The sequence below is a fragment of the Thamnophis elegans genome, chromosome 10 (genome assembly GCF_009769535.1).
Source record: "Thamnophis elegans isolate rThaEle1 chromosome 10, rThaEle1.pri, whole genome shotgun sequence".
In the NCBI taxonomy this organism is placed as follows: domain Eukaryota; kingdom Metazoa; phylum Chordata; class Lepidosauria; order Squamata; family Colubridae; genus Thamnophis; species Thamnophis elegans.
The window spans coordinates 7,383,682-7,403,481 of NC_045550.1; the positions used below are offsets into that span (position 1 = coordinate 7,383,682).

Genomic DNA, 19,800 nt, shown 5'->3' on the forward strand with positions numbered 1-19,800 from the left:
ACACCTCTTGAAGCTGTCAATCAGGGCTTCAGGACCAGATAGAACACAATGTTCACAATGACTCCCATTGTGAAGAAGATTACATTCTAGACTGCCAGCAGCCTGTATTTAGCCAGTGTAATGTGCAGACTCACATTAATGCAAAACACTTCAGGTATATATTTTTTTTCACAGTCAGAAAACCATAGCAATATGGAAACAATTTAGGTGAAATGTGACACAGCTTCCTCTCTTGTGGGATGTCAGTGTAGCACACAATTGAGAAAGACCAGAAGGAAAAGATTACACCTGTCCTCCAATGGACACATGCAGATTGCAGAATATATTATCTCATACAATGGTGGTTCTTCACAACCACTGAGATGGTGGACCATGAAAGCTTCTATAGTTTTAACTGAAAATAATGAAGCAGTGTAGTTAATACTTGAAATTCGCATGATATCCCCCTTTTGATGTGTGAAAATGCTTTAGTGTGTAAGGGGCATTAGCATCGCTTTAAAAATATGAGCAGGGTCCTTGCCCAATAATAATACCTTTCTTGTGTTTGCACATAACAAAAGCAGTACCTCACACTAAGGATCTATAGAAGAGATACTCTGATTCCCACCCAACAGGTTTATGTGCAATTAAGTATGACCTCATATAGCCATATCTTAGGAAGAATAGTCATGTATATTTAGAATAGATCATGTAGTTTATGTAATCACATTTTAGCAGGTGTCATTTTGCTGTCACATAATAAAAGTGTCACAAGGTTGTCCAGTGTTTTTATGTTGGTAGGTATGTAATCGCCATCCTTTACTATAATTCATACCAAATCCACGTTTAAATAAAGACAAGCTTATGTCTTTGTGGATATGAATGGACATATTTCATGGAACTGAAGGAGATCTTGTAGTAGGCTATATTGTATATCAGAATTAAAAGGCATCCAACTTTGATTTGAAATTAATTACCTAAATTGCTGAACACTTAACAGGCAGGCTTTCCAAAATATTGTCAGCTGATGATTCCTGCCTATCATTCCTCAGCTTGTCCATCAGCTTTATGCTACATTTTCAAAAATAGTTCTTGCCTCTTCATTCGTTCCCTTGCAAAAAATGTCGACTTTGTGATTCACTTGTGAGAGCTGATGAATTTATTGAGCCTCTTTTCAACATCTTATTTATTATGTCTTTCCATGTTTTCTTGTACTGGTGTCGTAACAAAGAATACACAAAGGGATCTGAAACAGCTTTACTATAGGCCAAGCACTTAGAAATAACTCCCCAGTGAGCATTGATGGGAACTATTGATGACAATTCTAGTAATCTGCCAAGAAAAAAAGAGAGAAAGAAAAAAAAATTAGCATCAGATAAACATATCAAGCATGTGAATGATCTATATTAAAATATCATAACTCCATATCTACCAAATTTATAATCTCTGGGAAATTTATATGCATAAGAAAGTAACAAACTATTGAAAGTAACAAACTAAATAAAACTCTGTTTATACATGTTCTCCAGTCAATATAAATACATCTGTAAGAAATATGCCACATGTTTTATATCAAAATGAGATTGGGTACCTAATGTTGAAACTATATTAAATCCATTGGATTTATGCCATTTGTGGAGACAATTGATCTGCAGCAGTGGTGGGTTTCAAAAAATTTTCGAACCTACTCTGTGGGTGTGGCCTCCTTTGTGGGAGTGGCTTGCTGGCCATGTGACCTGGTGGGAGTGGCTTGCCGGTCATGTGTTTTCTCTCTCTCTCTCTCTCTCTCTTTCCTTCCTTTTGTCTCTCTGTCCCTTTTTCCTTTTCTTTCTTTCATCTCTCTCTCACTTTTTCTTTCTTTTTTTCTTTATTTCTTCCTTTCTCTTTCTCTGTGTGAGTCTGTCTGTGTCTGTGTGTGTGTGTCTGTGTGTGTGTGTGTGTGTGTCTCAGTGGTGGGTTTCAAAAAATGTTGGAGCCTCTTCTGTAGGTGTGGCCTGCTTTCCGGGTCGACTGGTGGAACCTCTTCTAACCGGTTCAGTAGATTTGATGAATCGGTTCTACCGAACTGGTGTGAACTGGTAGGAACCCACCTCTGATCTGCAGAGAACTGGCTTGATTGGGTTTTTTTTCAAACTGATAATTTTTAATGGGTATTATGATTTATTTATTTTTGGTTAACATTGCTAGGCAAAGAATCAGGCTATATCTCCCTACCGTAACCTTCCTAGTGCTAACTGGATGATCAGCAAGAGAAAGAAAAGGCTACAAGTGCCTCTTTTTTCATTTAATAAGTGATGGTTGGTCTGAGGACAATAGAGAAATCAACATAAACATAAATTTCTCAACATAAATCAAGACAAAAAAATCCAAGGTAATTTTTTTCTTGGAGACCATCAGACTGATTGCAGAATAGAATCATAGTAGAGAAATAAAGCATCCCCAAGGCTTGTTAAAGCTTGTGCAGGAGGTGTGTGTGTGTGTGTGTGTGTGTGTGTGTGTGTGTCAGTGGTGGGTTTCAAAAATTGTTTGAACCTACTCTGTGGGTGTGGCCTCCTTTGTGGGAGTGGCTTGCCATCCATGTGACTGGATGGGAGTGGCTTGCCGCCCATGGGACTGGATATGAAGATGCCGACGACACTTGTCAGAACCACCTTAAATTACCTCACACACAGCACTGGCATGCATAAGAATCGGATGTTTTTTAAAAGGCATCTTTGGTTTGCGTTAAAACAACTTCAACACACGCAACGTTCTGATTGCACCACAAACGCAGTAGTCATCCTTACCTTTCACAGAGGCACTGAGTTTTATAAATATGAGCATGATAGTGTAGAATAATCATATCCAAGGACCAGTGGTGGGTTTCAAAAAAAATTTTCAAGAGGCATCTTGATTTTCTGGGTTTTCTTGGAAATGTTTCGCTTTTCATCCAAGAAGCTTCTTCAGCTCTGACTGGATGGTGGGAAATGGATGGATTTATAGTCCTTGCAGACAGTTGGTCATTTGTATTCTTTTAGAGAGTCATTGAGGCCACCTGGAGGTTTATCTGTATAGCCTTTATCAGTCTGCATTTAAAAGACAAAGGCCACTTTTCTGAGGACAGCAAAGTCCGCATTTTGGACAGAAAGGACCGCTGGTTTGAAAGAGGGGTCAAAGAGGCCATCTATGTCAAAATTGAACAGTTCTCTCTCAACAGACGGGAGGGATACCACATCATCCATCTCCAGTCTACAACACAGTCCTTTCAACAATTCCAAGAAGGTTCCACTCCCATTTGCAGTACCCAGGTGACCCTGATGACACATAAATCTCCAGGTGGCCTCAATGATTCTGTAAAAGGAAGCAAATGACCAGTTGTCTGAAAGGAGTATAAATACTTCCATAACCCACCATCCAGTCAGAACTGAAGATGCTTTTTGGATGAGAAGTGAAACATCTTCAAAAAAAACCCAGAAAGTCCAGTTGCCTCTTGAAAAAGCACCCTTGGGTGTGTGTATAGCAATAGCAATAGCAGTTAGACTCATATACCGCTTCATAGGGCTTTCAGCCCTCTCTAAGCAGTTTACAGAGTCAGCATATTGCCCCCAACAACAATCCGGGTCCTCATTTTACCCACCTCGGAAGGATGGAAGGCTGAGTCAACCTTGAGCCGGTGAAATTTGAACAGCCGAACTGCAGAACTGCAGTCAGCTGAAGTAGCCTGCAGTGCTGCATTTAACCACTGTGCCACCTCTGCTCTTAGCTCACCATTAAGTCTTTTGGAAACTTCCCTTCACAGATAACTTTACCTGTCCAGTCAAGAACATGCTGATAATTGCATCTACAGAGCAGAGGTGAGTTCCTACCAGTTCCGGTTAGAAGAAGTTAACCACCAGTGGACCCGGAAAGCAGGCCACACCTACAGAAGAGGTTCCAAAAATTTTTGAAACCCACCACTGGTCCTTGGATAGGATTATTCTACACTGTCATGCTCCTATTTATAAAACTCAGTGCCTCTGTGAAAGGTAAGGATGACTACTGCATTTGTGGTGCAATCAGAACATTGCGTGTGTTGAAGTTGTTTTAACGCAAACCAAAGATGCCTTTTAAAAAACAAGTTTACTTCCTATTCTTATGCACGCCAGTGCTGTGTGTGAGGTAATTTAAGGTGGTTCTGACAAGTGTCATCGACATCTTCATATCCGGTCACATGGGCGGCAAGCCACTCCCATCCGGTCACATGGGCGGCAAGCCACTCCCATCCGGTCTCATGGGTGGCAACAGACACCCACAGAGTAGGTTCGAACAATTTTTGAAACCCACCACTGCTACAGAGGTAAACTATAACGAACTAATACACCAAGAATATTTATGAGTAGCACAATATAATGGTAGCATTGGAAAGCTGTAGCATATACTACCTTCAAGTGAACAATTAGTTCCACTTTCTTATAATTAATTTCTGTCAAACTGTCAGTTTCAGGATATTCTATCACACGTAGCAAGTCCCATTCTTACCTGTAAGATCTCCATTAAAAAATATTTAAATGTACCATTTTGAATTTCTCAGCACTCAGAAGGTTTTACAGTATTGTTGTCAAAGAGAAGAAACAAGAGAATTTAGAGGGAATGCTAAAGTAGTTCTCTATAGGAAAAATATAACTCATACACTAATGTCAATTGATTAATCTTTAAGAATCTATACATAGCTTTGAAAAAATAGATATTAGCCACTGGGATTCAATCCATGCACACTGAAATAAACCTTTCAATGCATATTGAAAATAAGGAAGTATGACCTTTATACAGCTTGGCAATTTTTTCTGTTAGGAAATCAAGCAAGTGTTTTAGATGCAATTATGACTTGAACTTTAAAAGGCTGGAGGTAACTTTCTCCCTCCTCCTTTTTTGGGTGGGAGTAATAAAAGACTATATAAACTACATCAAGAAGACAGCAAAAGATAACTTTAAGCCATTATTCTAAGAGATAAATTATAGGCAGTAGCTATTATCATTATGTGAGTCTAGATCAGAGTGTCTCAACCTTAGCAATTTTAAGATGTGTGACTTCAACTTTCCAGAATGCTGGGAGTTGAATCCCAGCATTCTATGAACTTTTAAAGTTTCCAAGGTTGAGACACACTGGTGTAGACCAGAGTGGGTTCCTACCAGTTCGCACCTATTCGGTAGAACCAGTTCGTCAAATCTACCGAACCGGTTAGAAGAGGTTCCACCAGTGGACCCAGAAAGCAGGCCACACCTACAGAAGAGGTTCCAAAATTTTTTGAAACCCACCACTGGTCCTTGGATATGATTATTCTACACTATCATGCTCATATTTATAAAACTCAGTGCCTCTGTGAAAGGTAAGGATGACTACTGCGTTTGTGGTGCAATCAGAACATTGCGTGTGTTGAAGTTGTTTTAACGCAAACCAAAGATGCCTTTTAAAAAACAAGTTTACATCATATTCTTATGCATGCCAGTGCTGTGTGTGAGGTAATTTAAGGTGGTTCTGACAAGTGTCATTGGCATCTTCATATTCGGTCACATGGGCGGCAAGCCACTCCCATCCAGTCACATGGGTGGCAAGCCACTCCCACAAAGGAGGCCACACCCACAGAGTAGGTTCGAACAATTTTTGAAACCCACCACTGGTGTAGACCATTTCTTGATCCAGGCATGGGATTACAAATTTTACTGGTTTCAGTATTTTCAAAAGTATCTTTGCATCTGGAACTCATCAAAGCCAGAGAAGAGCTTAATTCCCTCGCAATCTTGATTTCTAACAGGAGAAAATATTTTAGCAAATCTCATCTATCTTATCTATCTATCTTATCTATCTTATCTATCTATCTATCTATCTATCTATCTATCTATCTATCTATCTATCTATCTATCTATCTTTCTTTCTTTCTTTCCATCCATCCATCCATCCATCCTTATTTCTTTCTTTCTTTCTTTCTTTCTTTCTTTCTTTCTTTCTTTCTATCCATCCATCCATCCATCCATCCATCCATCCATCCATCCATCCATCCATCCATCCATCTATCTATCTATCTATCTATCTATCTATCTATCTATCTATCTATCTATCTATCTATCATGGGGTGGGTTCCAGCAGGCACTACTGCCAGTTTGCTTGTGGGCGCGCTACACACACACTTAATGTACGCTGCACACGCAAGAGCAGTGCAATAAAAATTGTTCTGTACATGTGCAGAAGGGAAAACCAAGATGGCGGCACCCAGAAAACCGGTTCAGGAGCATGGCAGGCCTGTGTTGCTGCAGGTTCCAGCCCAGGCTGCTGAAACACTACCAGTTCAGCCGAACCAGTCCAAACCAGTAGGAACCAACCACTGTATCTATTTATGTTCCTTCTTTATTATTTTTATAAATAACTAAAGGCAGAAAACATACTTCACACTCTTTCTGCCTAAGATATTCCTCATAATGACATCCCTGTAAACTGAATTGGGCTGAGAGAGAGTGACTGGCCCAGAAAGCAGGCCACACCTACAAAAGAGGTTCCGAAATTTTTTGAAACCCACCACTGACACACAAACACACACACACACAAACACACAGACTCACAGAGAGAGAAAGAGAAAGAAAGGAAGAAAGAAAGAAATAAAAAAAGAAAAAAGAAAGAAAAAGTGAGAGAGATGAAAGAAAAAAAGGAAAAAGGGACAGAGAGACAAAAGGAAGGAAAGAGAGAGAAAGAGAGAGAGAAAACACATGGCCGGCAAGCCACTCCCACCAGGTCACATGGCCAGCAAGCCACTCCCACAAAGGAGGCCACACCCACAGAGTAGGTTCGAAATCTTTTTGAAACCCACCACTGGATTAGACCAGTTATCCAGTTTCTAGCCTGGTGCCTTAATCACTAGTCCAAATCATAGCTGTATTAATCATACCCTCATTTATCATATAAATATTAATATATTCATAGAACTGGTACAAAGTCTATATCACATGAATTTTTAGAATATATAGTTTAAATCAATGAGAGATTCAAGCTTCATTATTTCCTTCTTGTTGAGTCTTTAAAAGAACGAATCAATGTTTACTACCATGACATTAAAACGCTATTTTTAAAAATGCAGTAGTTGATCCAATTATTTTTTCCAATTGTTTTTCTAATGATTTTTTGAAACTATAATCTGCTTTTTTTTTTTTTGCCGAGTGTTTAAACTACGAAGCAATTTTGGAGAAATTAGCCATTGATTTCTATGCTACAAAAAAGATCCCCCGATAAATCCTGGATTTTCTTTTTCTTCTTTGATTTATATTGTTAAGTATTACATAGTGAGGTGGGGAAGTATTGTTTATTTTTTTTAATTGAAATTTTTTAGCAAAAAAAAACTTTTGCAAATGTTTACCTCCCCCCCTGCCCTCCCCCCGAACCCCACCCCCCCAACTCCCCCCCCCCCGACTTCCCAGAACAAATACAGGGTATAAATCTTTAATAAAGATGTTCTAAAATAAACTTAAAGAAAGTTAGTATCATCTTTCATTTGAGCTTTAACTCCTCTTTGCTAGGCTAACTCTAAACAAATTATATCATTCCTTGCTTCTTCAGTCATAAACTATCTGGAATTTCTTAGTCCCGTATTTATTTTGAATATAGTCAATCCATCTTCTCCACTCCAGTTTATATCTCTCATTGAATGGTCCTTAAGATATGCTGAAATTTTAGCCATCTCTGCTAGGTTTGTTACTTTTAATGTCCATTCTTGAATAGTAGGCAAATCTTCCTTCTTCCAGTATTGCGCCACCAACAGTCTTGCTGCTGTTATTAAGTTCAAAATCAAATTAGTCTCTATAACAGAACAATCAGTAGTTACACCTAACAAGAATAACTGAGGGGTAAGTGAGGTGGGGAAGTATTGAGGGAAATATTCTCAGTGGTCTTTTGTTTGTCTGTTTGAGCATCTGAAGGAGGCAGAGTGGGAGAGCTGTTCCTCCTTTGGCCATGTTTATCTTATTTAAAGAGGAGCAATAATAAGGAACCATCTCCAAGAAAAGAAACATTGGGAGTTAGGAGTCTGTAGAAGCTGTGCTTTGACACATGTCTAATGATACTAGTGACTTTCTGTACAATAGTGCTACATTCGTTAGGAACATCCATTCTAATTCATCAGTTCTGCTGTGTATCCGAAAACAAGATCATTCAAATGTATTCTTACATTCTATTCCTACTACTACAACAACAACTCCTTCTACTACTAATACATTCTGTTGCTTCCTTTCGAATTCTACATTCGATAGTTGTCACAGTGGTTCAGGTTTATTCAACTTGTATGCCACCCTATTCCCGAGGGACTCAGGGCGGCTAACAAACCAAAGGGAAGGGGAATACAAACAGAACACAAGACAAACAAAATTAAAAACAAAACAACAGTCATAACAGCTTAAGTGGGGCCGGGAACTCGTCAGCCCCAGGCCTGCCGGAACAGCCTGGTCTTAGTGGCTTTGCGGAAAGCCGGGATAGTGGTGAGGGCCTGGATCTCCACGGGGAGATCGTTCCAGAGGGCCGGAGCAGCCACAGAGAAGGCCCTCCCCCAAGGGGTCGACAGTCAACATTGGCTAGCAGATGGTACTCGGGAGGCCTAATCTGTGGGATCTAATTGGTCATAGGGAGGTGATTGGCAGGAGGCGGTCTCTCAAGTACTCTCAACAGTGGTTAGAGTGCAGCACTGCAAGCTACTTTAGCTGACTGCTAGCTGCAGTTTGGCAGTTCAAATCTCACCAGCTCAAGGTTGACTCAGCCTTCCATCCTTCCGAGGTCGGTAAAATAACAACCCAGATTGTAGGGGCAATATGCTGACTCTGTAAACTGCTTAGAGAGGGCTGTAAAACTAATGTGAAGCAGTATATAAGTCTAGGTGCTATTGCTATTTGTAATACTTCCGCATTATATTATGTTTTTACAACTGGATTTGGTATCTTGGTCTGTTTATAGAAAAAAGTGCTTGAACTTCCTGGAAGATCAATTGTCATCCATCTTGCCTTCTAAAAAAGCACTTAAACCAGGGGTAGTCAACATTTTTATACCTACCGCCCACTTTTGTATGTCTGTTAGTAGTAAAATTTTCTAATCGCCCACCGGTTCCACAGTAATGGTGATTTATAAAGTAGGGAAGTAACTTTACTTTATAAAATTTATAAAGCAGAGTTACAGCAAACCTGTACCGCCCACCATGAAAGCTGAAATGTCCACTAGTGGGCGGTAGGGACCAGGTTGACTACCACTGGTTTAAACAGTCAGTATATATCTGTTTGATTTTCCATCCATTGGATACAACATAACATAAAACAGAAGACAAAAATAAGACTAGGAAAATATTGCAATATGGTATAAACAGACACTCAGAAGTATGAATAATGTATAAGTAAATTTGTTTATATATTTTCAGAAATTGCAGATCACTTTGGTCAGGGAATTCTGGATGGCATGCAACTTCCCAATACATAATTAGGATTAAAAGAATACAAATCGGTTTTTTTAAAAATGTACAGTAAACATACAGTAAATCCAGGAGAAAAATCTAAGTTGTTATGAAGAGTTGACAGTGACATAATGGCACATCAACAATTCATCAATTAGACAAAACCAAGACATATATTTAGAAGAATAAAACTAATTCTCCCACAGAAAAATAGTTGCGGTGAACCCAGTACTGGTAGTCTAAATATTATTTAAATTTAACTATATTTGATAAAGTTAAGCACATTTAACATTAACTGATCAGTGTTAGTATCAGATAATAGGACGATTCAAGTATTAGCCTATTACAAGAAAACAACTAAGTATGAAACAGCAAATGTTAGGTACTAATTAAAATAAGCAATAGTTATCCCCTGCAAGATGCTATCAGCTAGGTCTAATTTAGAAGAGTTTCAGAACACATTTGGGGCCCAAGCAGAGCACAGCTTCTTTTTGGTTCCAAATTCTCATTTGAGCCTTAAGTGTTCCTTAATTATAAGAACAGAAAGCTGCCTTAAACGTATTCCAGTGGCTACGTAGAAATGGCAAAGATCAAGCATTTTGCTTGATTGCAAAACACAAATTCATGGGTGTATGTATGTATGTATTCACTGGATATGTGTGTGTGTGTGTGTGTTTGTGTGTGTGTGTGTGTGTGTGTTTGAGTGTGTGTGTGTATGACAGCATTCAATTACATTTGCCATTTTAAACTGATCCATCAGAATCTATTATCTATCTATCTATCTATCTATCTATCTATCTATCTATCTATCATCTATCTATCTATCTATCTATCTATCTATCTATCTATCTATCATCTACCTACCTACCTATCATCTCTCTCTCTCTCTTATCCTTCTATCTATCATCTATCTACCATCTTTCTTATCTATCTATCATCTATCTATCTATCTTCATCATCATCATCATCATCATCATCTATCTCTTTTTCTCTCTCTGCCATCTATCTATGCTTTATAAACACACTTTATATTTAGAAGATATTTTTTGTCTTTCAAATCTGTTCTTAACCATCTTACTTTGGTCATATAAGCCCAGCTACATAATGGTATATCTATCCATCCTAATCTAATTTATCAACTCATGGGTCAGCTACTTATGTTTATCCGATGCCCCAAACTAACCACAATGGGCATGAATCCAAGCTGTAATGGAAGAATATTTTACAATCAATATGTCAACTGACAAATTAGCAAACAAAAAAAAATCAAGTGGTACAATGAAAAATAGTCATTCTGCACTAATATGTCTTTTGAGCCAGTCACCATAAAAATGAAAAATCTGATTATATAGCTACTCTCCAGAGAAGAATCTAAAAGAAGCTATCTCTCATTCCAATACTTTGAAACACTAATCCATTATCTTTCCTCTCCCCAATGTATTTCTCTGTCTCAACGCATTGTTTTCTCCAAGCACTGATCTAATAGTAGGGTAAATTAATCTTATACTGATGGAAAAAGGAGACCCAGCTAACTATTTTCAACATGTTAGTGTCTAGAGTTGACTGGGGAAGTAAGGAGGAATTATTTTAATATAATGTCTCAGGTAAATCTGGATGATGTAATCAGGGATCTTCAACTCCTGGTCCATGGACCGGCACTGCATCGCGGCATGCCAGCAACTGGGCCACAACGGGTCAGCAACCACGCTGTGCAAACCAGCAAAGCCTCATCCGTGGGATGCAGGCAACATGCAAAACCATGTCCCCCTTCAGTCTGCAGAAAAATATTTTCCATGGAAATGGTTCCTGGTGACCATTGATGTAATGATTATCTGCAAGGCACCAAAGCTGTTTTCTCTTCAAATTTGGAGTTTGATTTAACATATTTTAATCAGCCTATATGAACTCAGTGTCTCCTAATATGTCTATAATACAACACTTCAGAATTCTCAATAGGTATAACCACAGACTATTATATCTGAACATTTTGGACAATAGCAATAGCAGTTAGACTTATATACCGCTTCATAAGGCTTTCAGCCCTCTCTACGCGGTTTGCAGAGTCAGAGTGGATGCTAATTCTCAAATACAGATATATATCTAAGCATTGCGTATTCAGTTTTATGTGCTCAGGATTTCTCCTTGCAGACCAGTAAGGTGTGCAAGAATCCATCTTCAATACAAGCTTGCTAGTAAAGAAAGTCGAGAGACAAGATTTAATGGAAATGTTCTAGGGATAATAATATAGCAATAGCAATAGCAATAGCAGTTAGACTTATATACCGCTTCATAGGGCTTTCAACCCTCTCTAAGCGGTTTACAGAGTCAGCATATTGCCCCCAACAACAATCCAGGTCCTCATTTTACCCACCTCGGAAGGATGGAAGGCTGAGTCAACCCTGAGCCGGTGAGATTTGAACAGCCAAACTGCAGAACTGCAGTCAGCTGAAGTAGCCTGCAGTGCTGCATTTAACCACTGCGCCACCTCGGCTCTAAAAACATTTGAAATCTACCAATATGGAGATAGCAAAGCTGGATAAATAATTTATTCTAAGAACCGTTGAAGTTGGATATTACATGTATCAGATAAACATTTCGATTTGTGAGTCAAAATATAGAAGTAGAAGATAAGAACTGCATTTGATAAGCTCCCACAGTTTGGACATATGTAATGAATTATTAGCACCAGAAAACTAACATCAGTATGCATACTGCTTTAAGTTTCATATATGTGCCAAGATCTTCTCATTTTTTCCATCAACTGTTCTGTTAAATATAAATCTACACATTCCAAATGTTCATAAAAGCTAACATAATCTTTCTGATTTTCCCCTCTTGTGCTGTTTCTGAAGTACCGCAATCAACATTTCAATAATTTAGTTCTATTCGAACAATTATAAATGATGTCTTTGAATGCAGTTTTCCCCTCAGTCTTCATTTTGCAGGAACATTGAACTGTTTTGACAATCGTGGTAGAACTGAGATTTTTGTGATCTTGTGTTAGTTAAACTGTACACCATTATACATTAATAATTCCATCACCAGCGATCCTCGCTTACAAATTGCCAGGTCTAGTGATTGTTCAAAGTTACAATACTATAAAAAAAAACAAATTTGTAACTAATCGTCACATTTACAAACACTGAAGCATCCTGAAATCACATGGTTGCCGTTTATGTGTTTTCCAACCAACTTGTGATAAGGAGACTTAATGAAGAATGCAGAAGTAAAATAACAAGTCACAGACACATGATTTACTTAACCATGGTGACTTCTTAGTGACCAAATGGGAAGTTGGGTCAAAAGTCTGTCACAGTCATTTGATTTTCCATTTAGTGACCATCAAGCTTAGTGGCAGAGTTTTCAGTTCCAACTGTGGTCACAAATCAAAGACTACCAATTTAGACTATATACTCCCTCTCTGTTATGTTACTATTACTGGGAGCATTTTTCTAAACTTCTTTAATATATTTAGCAGTGATAAATCATGTTTGAGCTCCACAGTGATAAAGCTGGGCTATTACTTGCCATCACCATGTGGAGGGCACTTGAAATGTTCTTTTACGGTGATATATTTGTAATACAGCACACAGCAAAGATGTTGCTAGTAATAGCTGAAGGGAGCAAAGAAAGATGAGAGAATGTCAGGAAAATATTCAAGGTTATATGGCCAAAATGCTGAGTTTTATTAGATAAGAACATCATAAAATACAGGTCTATAAACATTATGGAAATATATGACATGATACCTTCCTTAAGTTGTTTGCTATGACTTGAAATATCTGTACACAAATAAATATGGACTCGTATTTATGCATAAAAGAGCTGTTGCGTTCTATGGTCAACCTTCTTAAACCATTCTGATCTTCTTCAGTGCGAATCTGATTCCAGGCTTCACAGCATTTATTGGATTATTTATAATGCAAGAAACAAAATGCAAGCAATAGATGACAACAATTGTCAGTGCAGTGAAAAATAAAGATCCTGAGCAGAATGTTGCCAAGTGAATATTTGGATATATCTTTGTTTGGAAGGGACTCAAGTGGCATAAAACTTACCTTGTGATTACATATGGTGCAAAGCAAAGTATAAAAGTCCCAATAAATGTGCTGATTTTCTTGGTTGCTCGTTGTCTCCGCCTCTTTTGCTCTTCTAGACATCGCTCTCTTACACTGTGCAACAATGGACACAAACAGGAAAATCAGTTATAAACTGAGGTTGCGTTTCCACATTTTTCTTTAGTCATTTCAATATGCATTTTTCCCCAAAAAGGAATTCTATAGAATTATTTTTCTGGATCATAATATTTCTTGACAAAAGGTCATGTAAATTAAACATTTCCTTTGCAACAAATCATTTTATAATTGTAAATTATATTTTTGTAGATCTTAATAAGTAGACATAAATTGTTTATCGCATGTTGCTTATATTCATGTTGGAAACATTATAGGTGTATATTTATGTGTGTTTATACATATACTATAAAATCTATATATGATTGCATACTTTTAACTTTCAGAACCTTGCAGATTTGCAGAAAAGAATTAGCAATAACAATCTGCAAAATATCTGAATCAGGGGTGGGTTTCAGCTGGAGTTACAGCTGGTTCGCTCGTGCGTGCACTGCGCCCGCATATACAGGGCAATGGAAATTGTTCTGCACATGCACAGAACTAAAAAAAAAAGATGGCAGCGACGGTGACTGGGGAACCAGTTGAAGGGTGTGGCTAGCCAGTTCTGCACCCTAGGCCGGCATACCACTACCAGTTTGGCCGAACTGGGTCGAACTGGTAGGAATCCACCTCTGATCTGAAGGTTACAAGCCAACATACATTTGTGTTCTTAAGTCTGGAGTGAAATGAGAAAAGCCCAAGGTATAGCAAGATGACAATAAGGAATGACGTAACTAACAAAGTATTCAGAAGAGACTATAACAAGAAGGGATCTTGGAAGTCTTCTAGTCCAATCCTTTGCTCAAGCAGCATACCCTATATAATTCTGGACAAATGGCTGCCCAATCTCTTCTTGAAATCTCCACTGATGGAGCATTCACAATTCCTGTAGGTAAACTGTTCAATTGATGAATTGTTCTTGCTCTCAATAAAGTTATCCTTAGTACTAGATTGCATCTCTCTTTAATGACATCCCACCCATTACCTCTTTTCCTGCCCTCAAGTGCTTTGGAGAATAGTTTGAGCTTCCCTTTTTTTGCGACAGCCCCTTACATACTGGAAGACTGTTAATCATATCACCCCAGTCCTTCTCTTTGCTAGACTAGAACAGAGGTGGGTTCCTACCAGTTCGCACCTATTCGGTAGAACCGGTTCATCAAATCTACCGAACCGGTTAGAAGAGGTTCCACCAGTGGACCCGGAAAGCAGGCCACACCCACAGAGTAGGTTCAAACAATTTTTGAAACCCACCACTGATCCTTGGATATGATTATTCTACACTATCATGCTCATATTTATAAAACTCAGTGCCTCTGTGAAAGGTAAGGATGACTACTGCGTTTGTGGTGCAATCAGAACAATGTTGTGTTGAAGTTGTTTTAACGCAAACCACAGATGCCTTTTAAAAAACAAGTTTACATCATATTCTTATGCATGCCAGTGCTGTGTGTGAGGTAATTTAAGGTGGTTCCTGCAAGTGTAAACCACTTAGAGAGGGCTGCAAAGTACTATGAAGCCGTATATAAGTCTAAGTGCTAAGAAACTTTTACAACAGATTCAAGAGGATTCAAATTGACCAAAGACTATTATGTCCTCCCATTGGACAATTCCTTTGAAGTGTGCCCTCTTATCTTTTCTCCAGGAAAGTAATTGCCTATATTTTACTTCAGATTAATGGGTCTTCCTGGATATTTTTTTTTAAGTCTGACTGTCTATCTGCCTCTCCCTCTTAGTTAAGTTTATATATTTATATATTCAGGTTAAAGCATCAACAGAATGGAAATCAGCTGGATGTGCAAACAGGCACAACATTAAATAAATACTTTAATTAAGCAATTAAATAAAAAACATTTCCAGTTACCTTATTAATAGTTCCAATGCCCCCCCCCCGCCCTTTGTGGGTATTGGTGAAGTAACATAATGATTATAATCTTTCCCTCAAATAAAGAAATTTAACAATTCAACAGATGCGCATGTGCAGGTTTGGAATGGCGACCAGGCTTTTTCGCTCCGTGCAAACTTGGCGAAAAAGCACCGGGAAGCCTTCCAAACGGACCGCAAAATTTTTGGAAAGAGTCCCTGGGAGAGCCTAAGACCTGCGGAACCCAAAGGACCCTAAGAAACCCGGAGGCTTAGCGTTCCCTCACAGCAGCGGCCCGGGTCGCCCAGCTGCGTGGGGACGGTGGCGACGGCGGCGCGCGGACGTTCGGCATCTCCCCTTACCACCTTTGGATCCCTGGGAGCCCCTGGTGCTGCCTGGTGAGCCCCCTGGCCATTTATCTGCTGGCCCCTGGTCCTACCAGTTGTCCCCTGAACAGCGGAACGGCAGCTGCTGGAACTAGAAGGAAAGCGTGGAGGGAAAGATGGCGGTGCCAAACAGCTGATTCACAGCATTTACACCTCGGATGTTTCTTCCCTGGCCAGCCTGTTCGAACTTGCTGGAGCCGAGTGACTGTGACTGTGAGCCCTGGTGACTAGTGAGCTTAGAGGGGTTAATTTTCAACTTAATTTTTCATCTTAAAGAAAGGGGGTTGTCGGAGGCTGCATTGAGACTGCGGAGCGACGGACTGAATGGTTGTGTTCGCTGCCGCCCCAGACGCCCCCCCCCCCTCGGATCTATCTTTGCTCACCTCACTATCTGTTACCTATCCCACTATCTACTATCTGCTGCCTGCTCCTGCGGCCCCTAGGAAAGATCTGGCCGTCCTAGGCTGACTGGTGTGCTTACTCGGGCAGGGAAGAGGATGATCCTTGAACTGGGCCCTGCGTCATTGCAGCCTCCTCCGGACTTTGCTCCTGGGCCTTGCTTAACCATTAGGAGGAGTAGGATTGTGGCTGAGCTGGCGTGGGAGCAATAGAGGATGGCGGCTGCAGTGGCGAGGACTGAGCTCCGAAAACACCAGTACTTCCCCCTCCATCTGCTAGAGTGGCACAAGTCAGCCTCGAACTTTGGCCCCCTACATTGGGGCCCTTATCCATCTTCAGGAAAGAGACTTTTAAATATACAGCCCGCTAACCTTCATTGGCAGGGTAAGACTGCATGGTTGCCGCCCATGAATTTTGGATCTTTATATCTAATCCTGCTTGTATACGGCCACCTTATATATCACGCACTTTTGACTTGGTGGCCAAGGACGTCTCCCCAGGACATAAGAAGGGAGAGGAGCGGATCACCACTCCCTCCACCCTTTCCACATTACTACACATTATAATTGCGCAATTTTAAAACAGTATGATGAGTGTATGGGAGTTGGCTGGAATTGAATGAATGGCCCACTTGTATTATTTGTTACTATTGTATTTTTATATGTTTTTAAATATTACGTGGGAACTGCTAGGGTGGATAAATGAGAATGTTTGACTCGGAGGGCCTGCTGGGGAAGGCGGGGGTCAGTGGGGTGGTTGGGGGGACTACTGCTACGGGAGTGGGTCGGAGCATTACGGTCATTACAGGGAGGGGCAGACATGGCGGGGACTTTAGGGCTAGCCATTACCGGGGAAGGAGGGTTCGCTACATCACAGAGATCCCTCCTTCCGGCCCTATGAGCCCCACTCCAAGACCAGATGGCGCGAGTAGTCAGGACCCTGGTCTCAGGCTGTTGTCGCTAAATGCCAGGTCTGTTGTACACAAAGCTCCTCTCGTCCGGGACTTAATTGTTGACGAGAGGGCAGACCTGGCATGTATTACTGAAACCTGGCTGGGCACAGAAGGAGGAGTCCCCCTTGTAGAGATGTGCCCAGAGGGATTTCAGGTGCTTCATCAGCCGAGAGCCCAGGGAAGGGGTGGCGGTGTGGCTATTGTTATCCGGGAGTCTCTGTTACCTCGTAGGGTCCCTGCTCCGGAGCTTGTCGGGTGTGAGTCCCTGCTGATAAAGTTGGACCTCAAGGGTCAAGTGGGTTTGCTGCTAATGTACCTGCCTCCCAACTGCGTTGCAGCATCCCTCCCCTCGCTCCTCAAGTCAGTAGCCAAGCTGGCAGTTGAGTTCCCCAGGCTTATAGTTCTGGGGGACTTTAATTTGCCATCGCTCGGTGAACGCTCTGATGGGGCGCAGGAGTTCATGGCTTCCATGACAGCCATGGGCTTGACCCAGGTAATTCGGGCCCAACCCATGCAGCGGGTCACATGCTCGACCTCGTATTCCTCTCGGAGCAGTGGATGTGTGATCTTGGTCTGAGGGGTAATGAGATCATACCCCTGTTGTGGTCAGACCACTGCCTACTGAGGCTTGACTTCCGGAGGCCAAACCCCCACCGTAGGGAGGAGGAACCGACCAGGTGGTTCCACCCCAGGCGACTTATGGACCCGTTGAGGTTCCAGACGGAGCTTGGGGTTATTCCTGATACTCTCGCCCACAGTTCGGCAGAGACTCTGGTTGCCGCCTGGCATTCGGCGGCGTCGGAGTCTCTTGATCGGATTGCGCCACTACGGCCCCTCCGGGTCAGTGGATCCCGGAGACCTCCTTGGTTCACCGAGGAGCTCCGGGAGAAGAAACGCCGGAGGAGATGCCTAGAGCACCTGTGGAGGTCCGATAAGTCCGAGGCGAACCGAGCACTTCTGACTACCTGCACCAAGGACTACGTCCGGACATTAAGAGCTGCCAAAAGATCACACATCTCCGCCTTGGTAGCGTCCGCCGAGTCACGCCCAGCCACCCTGTTTAGGATAACCCGCTCCCTCCTTAATAGGAGGGATGCGGGAGACCCCTTGCAGGGTAGGGCTGAGGACTATGCGCAGTTCTTGGCGGACAAAGTAGCTCGGTTTCGGTCGGACTTGGACTCCACCGCAGTAGATCCAGCCAAGACACAGGAGGATTACTTGGCAAATCATCTCTGGGTTGAGTTCCAGGATGTTGCCTCTGGGGATGTGGACAAGGCCATTCAAGCTGTAAGTGCCTCCACCTGCATTCTGGACCCGTGTCCCTCCTGGCCAACAGCAGGAAGGTGACACATGGCTGGATCCAGGCGGTCGTGACCGCCTCCCTTTGGGAGGGGCACTTCCCCGCCGTACTCAAAACGGCGGTGGTGAGACCCCTCCTGAAGAAACCATCCTTGGATCCAGCCATTTTAAACAACTTTCGTCCTGTCTCCAACCTCCCCTTTATTGGGAAGGTTGTGGAGAAGGTGGTGGCCTTCCAGCTTCAACGGGCCTTGGAGGAAGCTAGTTATCTTGACCCCTTCCAGTCCGGCTTCAGACCTGGTTACAGCACAGAAACCGCTTTGGTCGCATTGACCGATGATCTCTGGAGGGCCAGAGATGGAGGCTATGCATCCATCCTGGTTCTCCTTGACCTCTCAGCGGCTTTCGATACCATCGACCATGGTATCCTTCTGCGACGACTGCGGGAGGTGGGGGTGGGAGGCACTGTTTTGCAGTGGTTCTCCTCCTACCTCTCGGACAGGTCGCAGTCGGTGTTGGTCGGGGGACAGAGATCGTCCCTGAGGCCCCTAACATGCGGGGTGCCGCAGGGTTCGGTCTTATCCCCCCTACTATTTAACATATACATGAAACCGCTGGGCAAGATCATTCGGAGGCACGGGATAAAATACCACCAATATGCGGACGATACGCAACTGTATCTGTCCGCCCCGTGCCAACTCAATGAAGCGGTGGACGTGATGAACCGGGGTCTTGAGGCCGTTAAGAACTGGATGAGCGCTAACAAACTGGTACTCAACCCGGACAAGACCGAGTGGCTGTTGTGTTTCCCTCCCAACAATTTGGCTAATGTTCCAACACTTAGGCTGGGGGGTCAAATTTTATACCCCCTCAGATAGGGTCCGCAACTTGGGAGTCCTCCTGGATCCACAGCTGACTTTTGACCACCAGTTGTCAGCTGTGACCAGGGGGGCATTTGCCCAGGTTCGCCTGGTCCGCCAGTTGCGGCCCTACCTAAACCGGGAGGCTCTCGCAACAGTCACCCGAGCCCTTGTGATCTCTAGGCTGGAATACTGCAATGGGCTCTACATGGGGTTGCCCTTGAAGTGCATCCGGTGACTGCAGTTAGTCCAGAATGCAGCCGCGTGAGTGATAGTGGGCGCACCGCGGTTCGCCCACGTTACACCCATCCTCCGCGAGCTGCACTGGCTACCTGTCGGTCTCCGGGTGCGCTTCAGGGTACTGATGACCACCTTTAAAGCACTCCATGGTAGTGGATCTGGGTACTTGAGAGACCGCCTTCTGCCGATTACCTCCCTCCGACCGATTAGATCGCACAGAC

At 42.1% G+C, this 19,800-nt stretch overlaps 1 protein-coding gene across 1 annotated transcript in view; it reads right to left on the reverse strand.

Annotated features, from left to right (window-relative positions):
* Positions 1-729: 729 nt before the first annotated feature.
* GPR26 (G protein-coupled receptor 26) overlaps positions 730-19,800 on the reverse strand; it is a 36,749-nt gene continuing 17,678 nt past the window's right edge. The window contains exons 2-3 of the mRNA XM_032226000.1: positions 13,469-13,582; positions 730-1,311 (exon numbers count right to left, since the gene is read on the reverse strand). Of these exons, the coding sequence (XP_032081891.1) occupies positions 1,080-1,311; positions 13,469-13,582 (346 nt within the window). The 3' untranslated portion in view covers positions 730-1,079. The remainder of the gene's footprint in view (positions 1,312-13,468; positions 13,583-19,800) is intronic.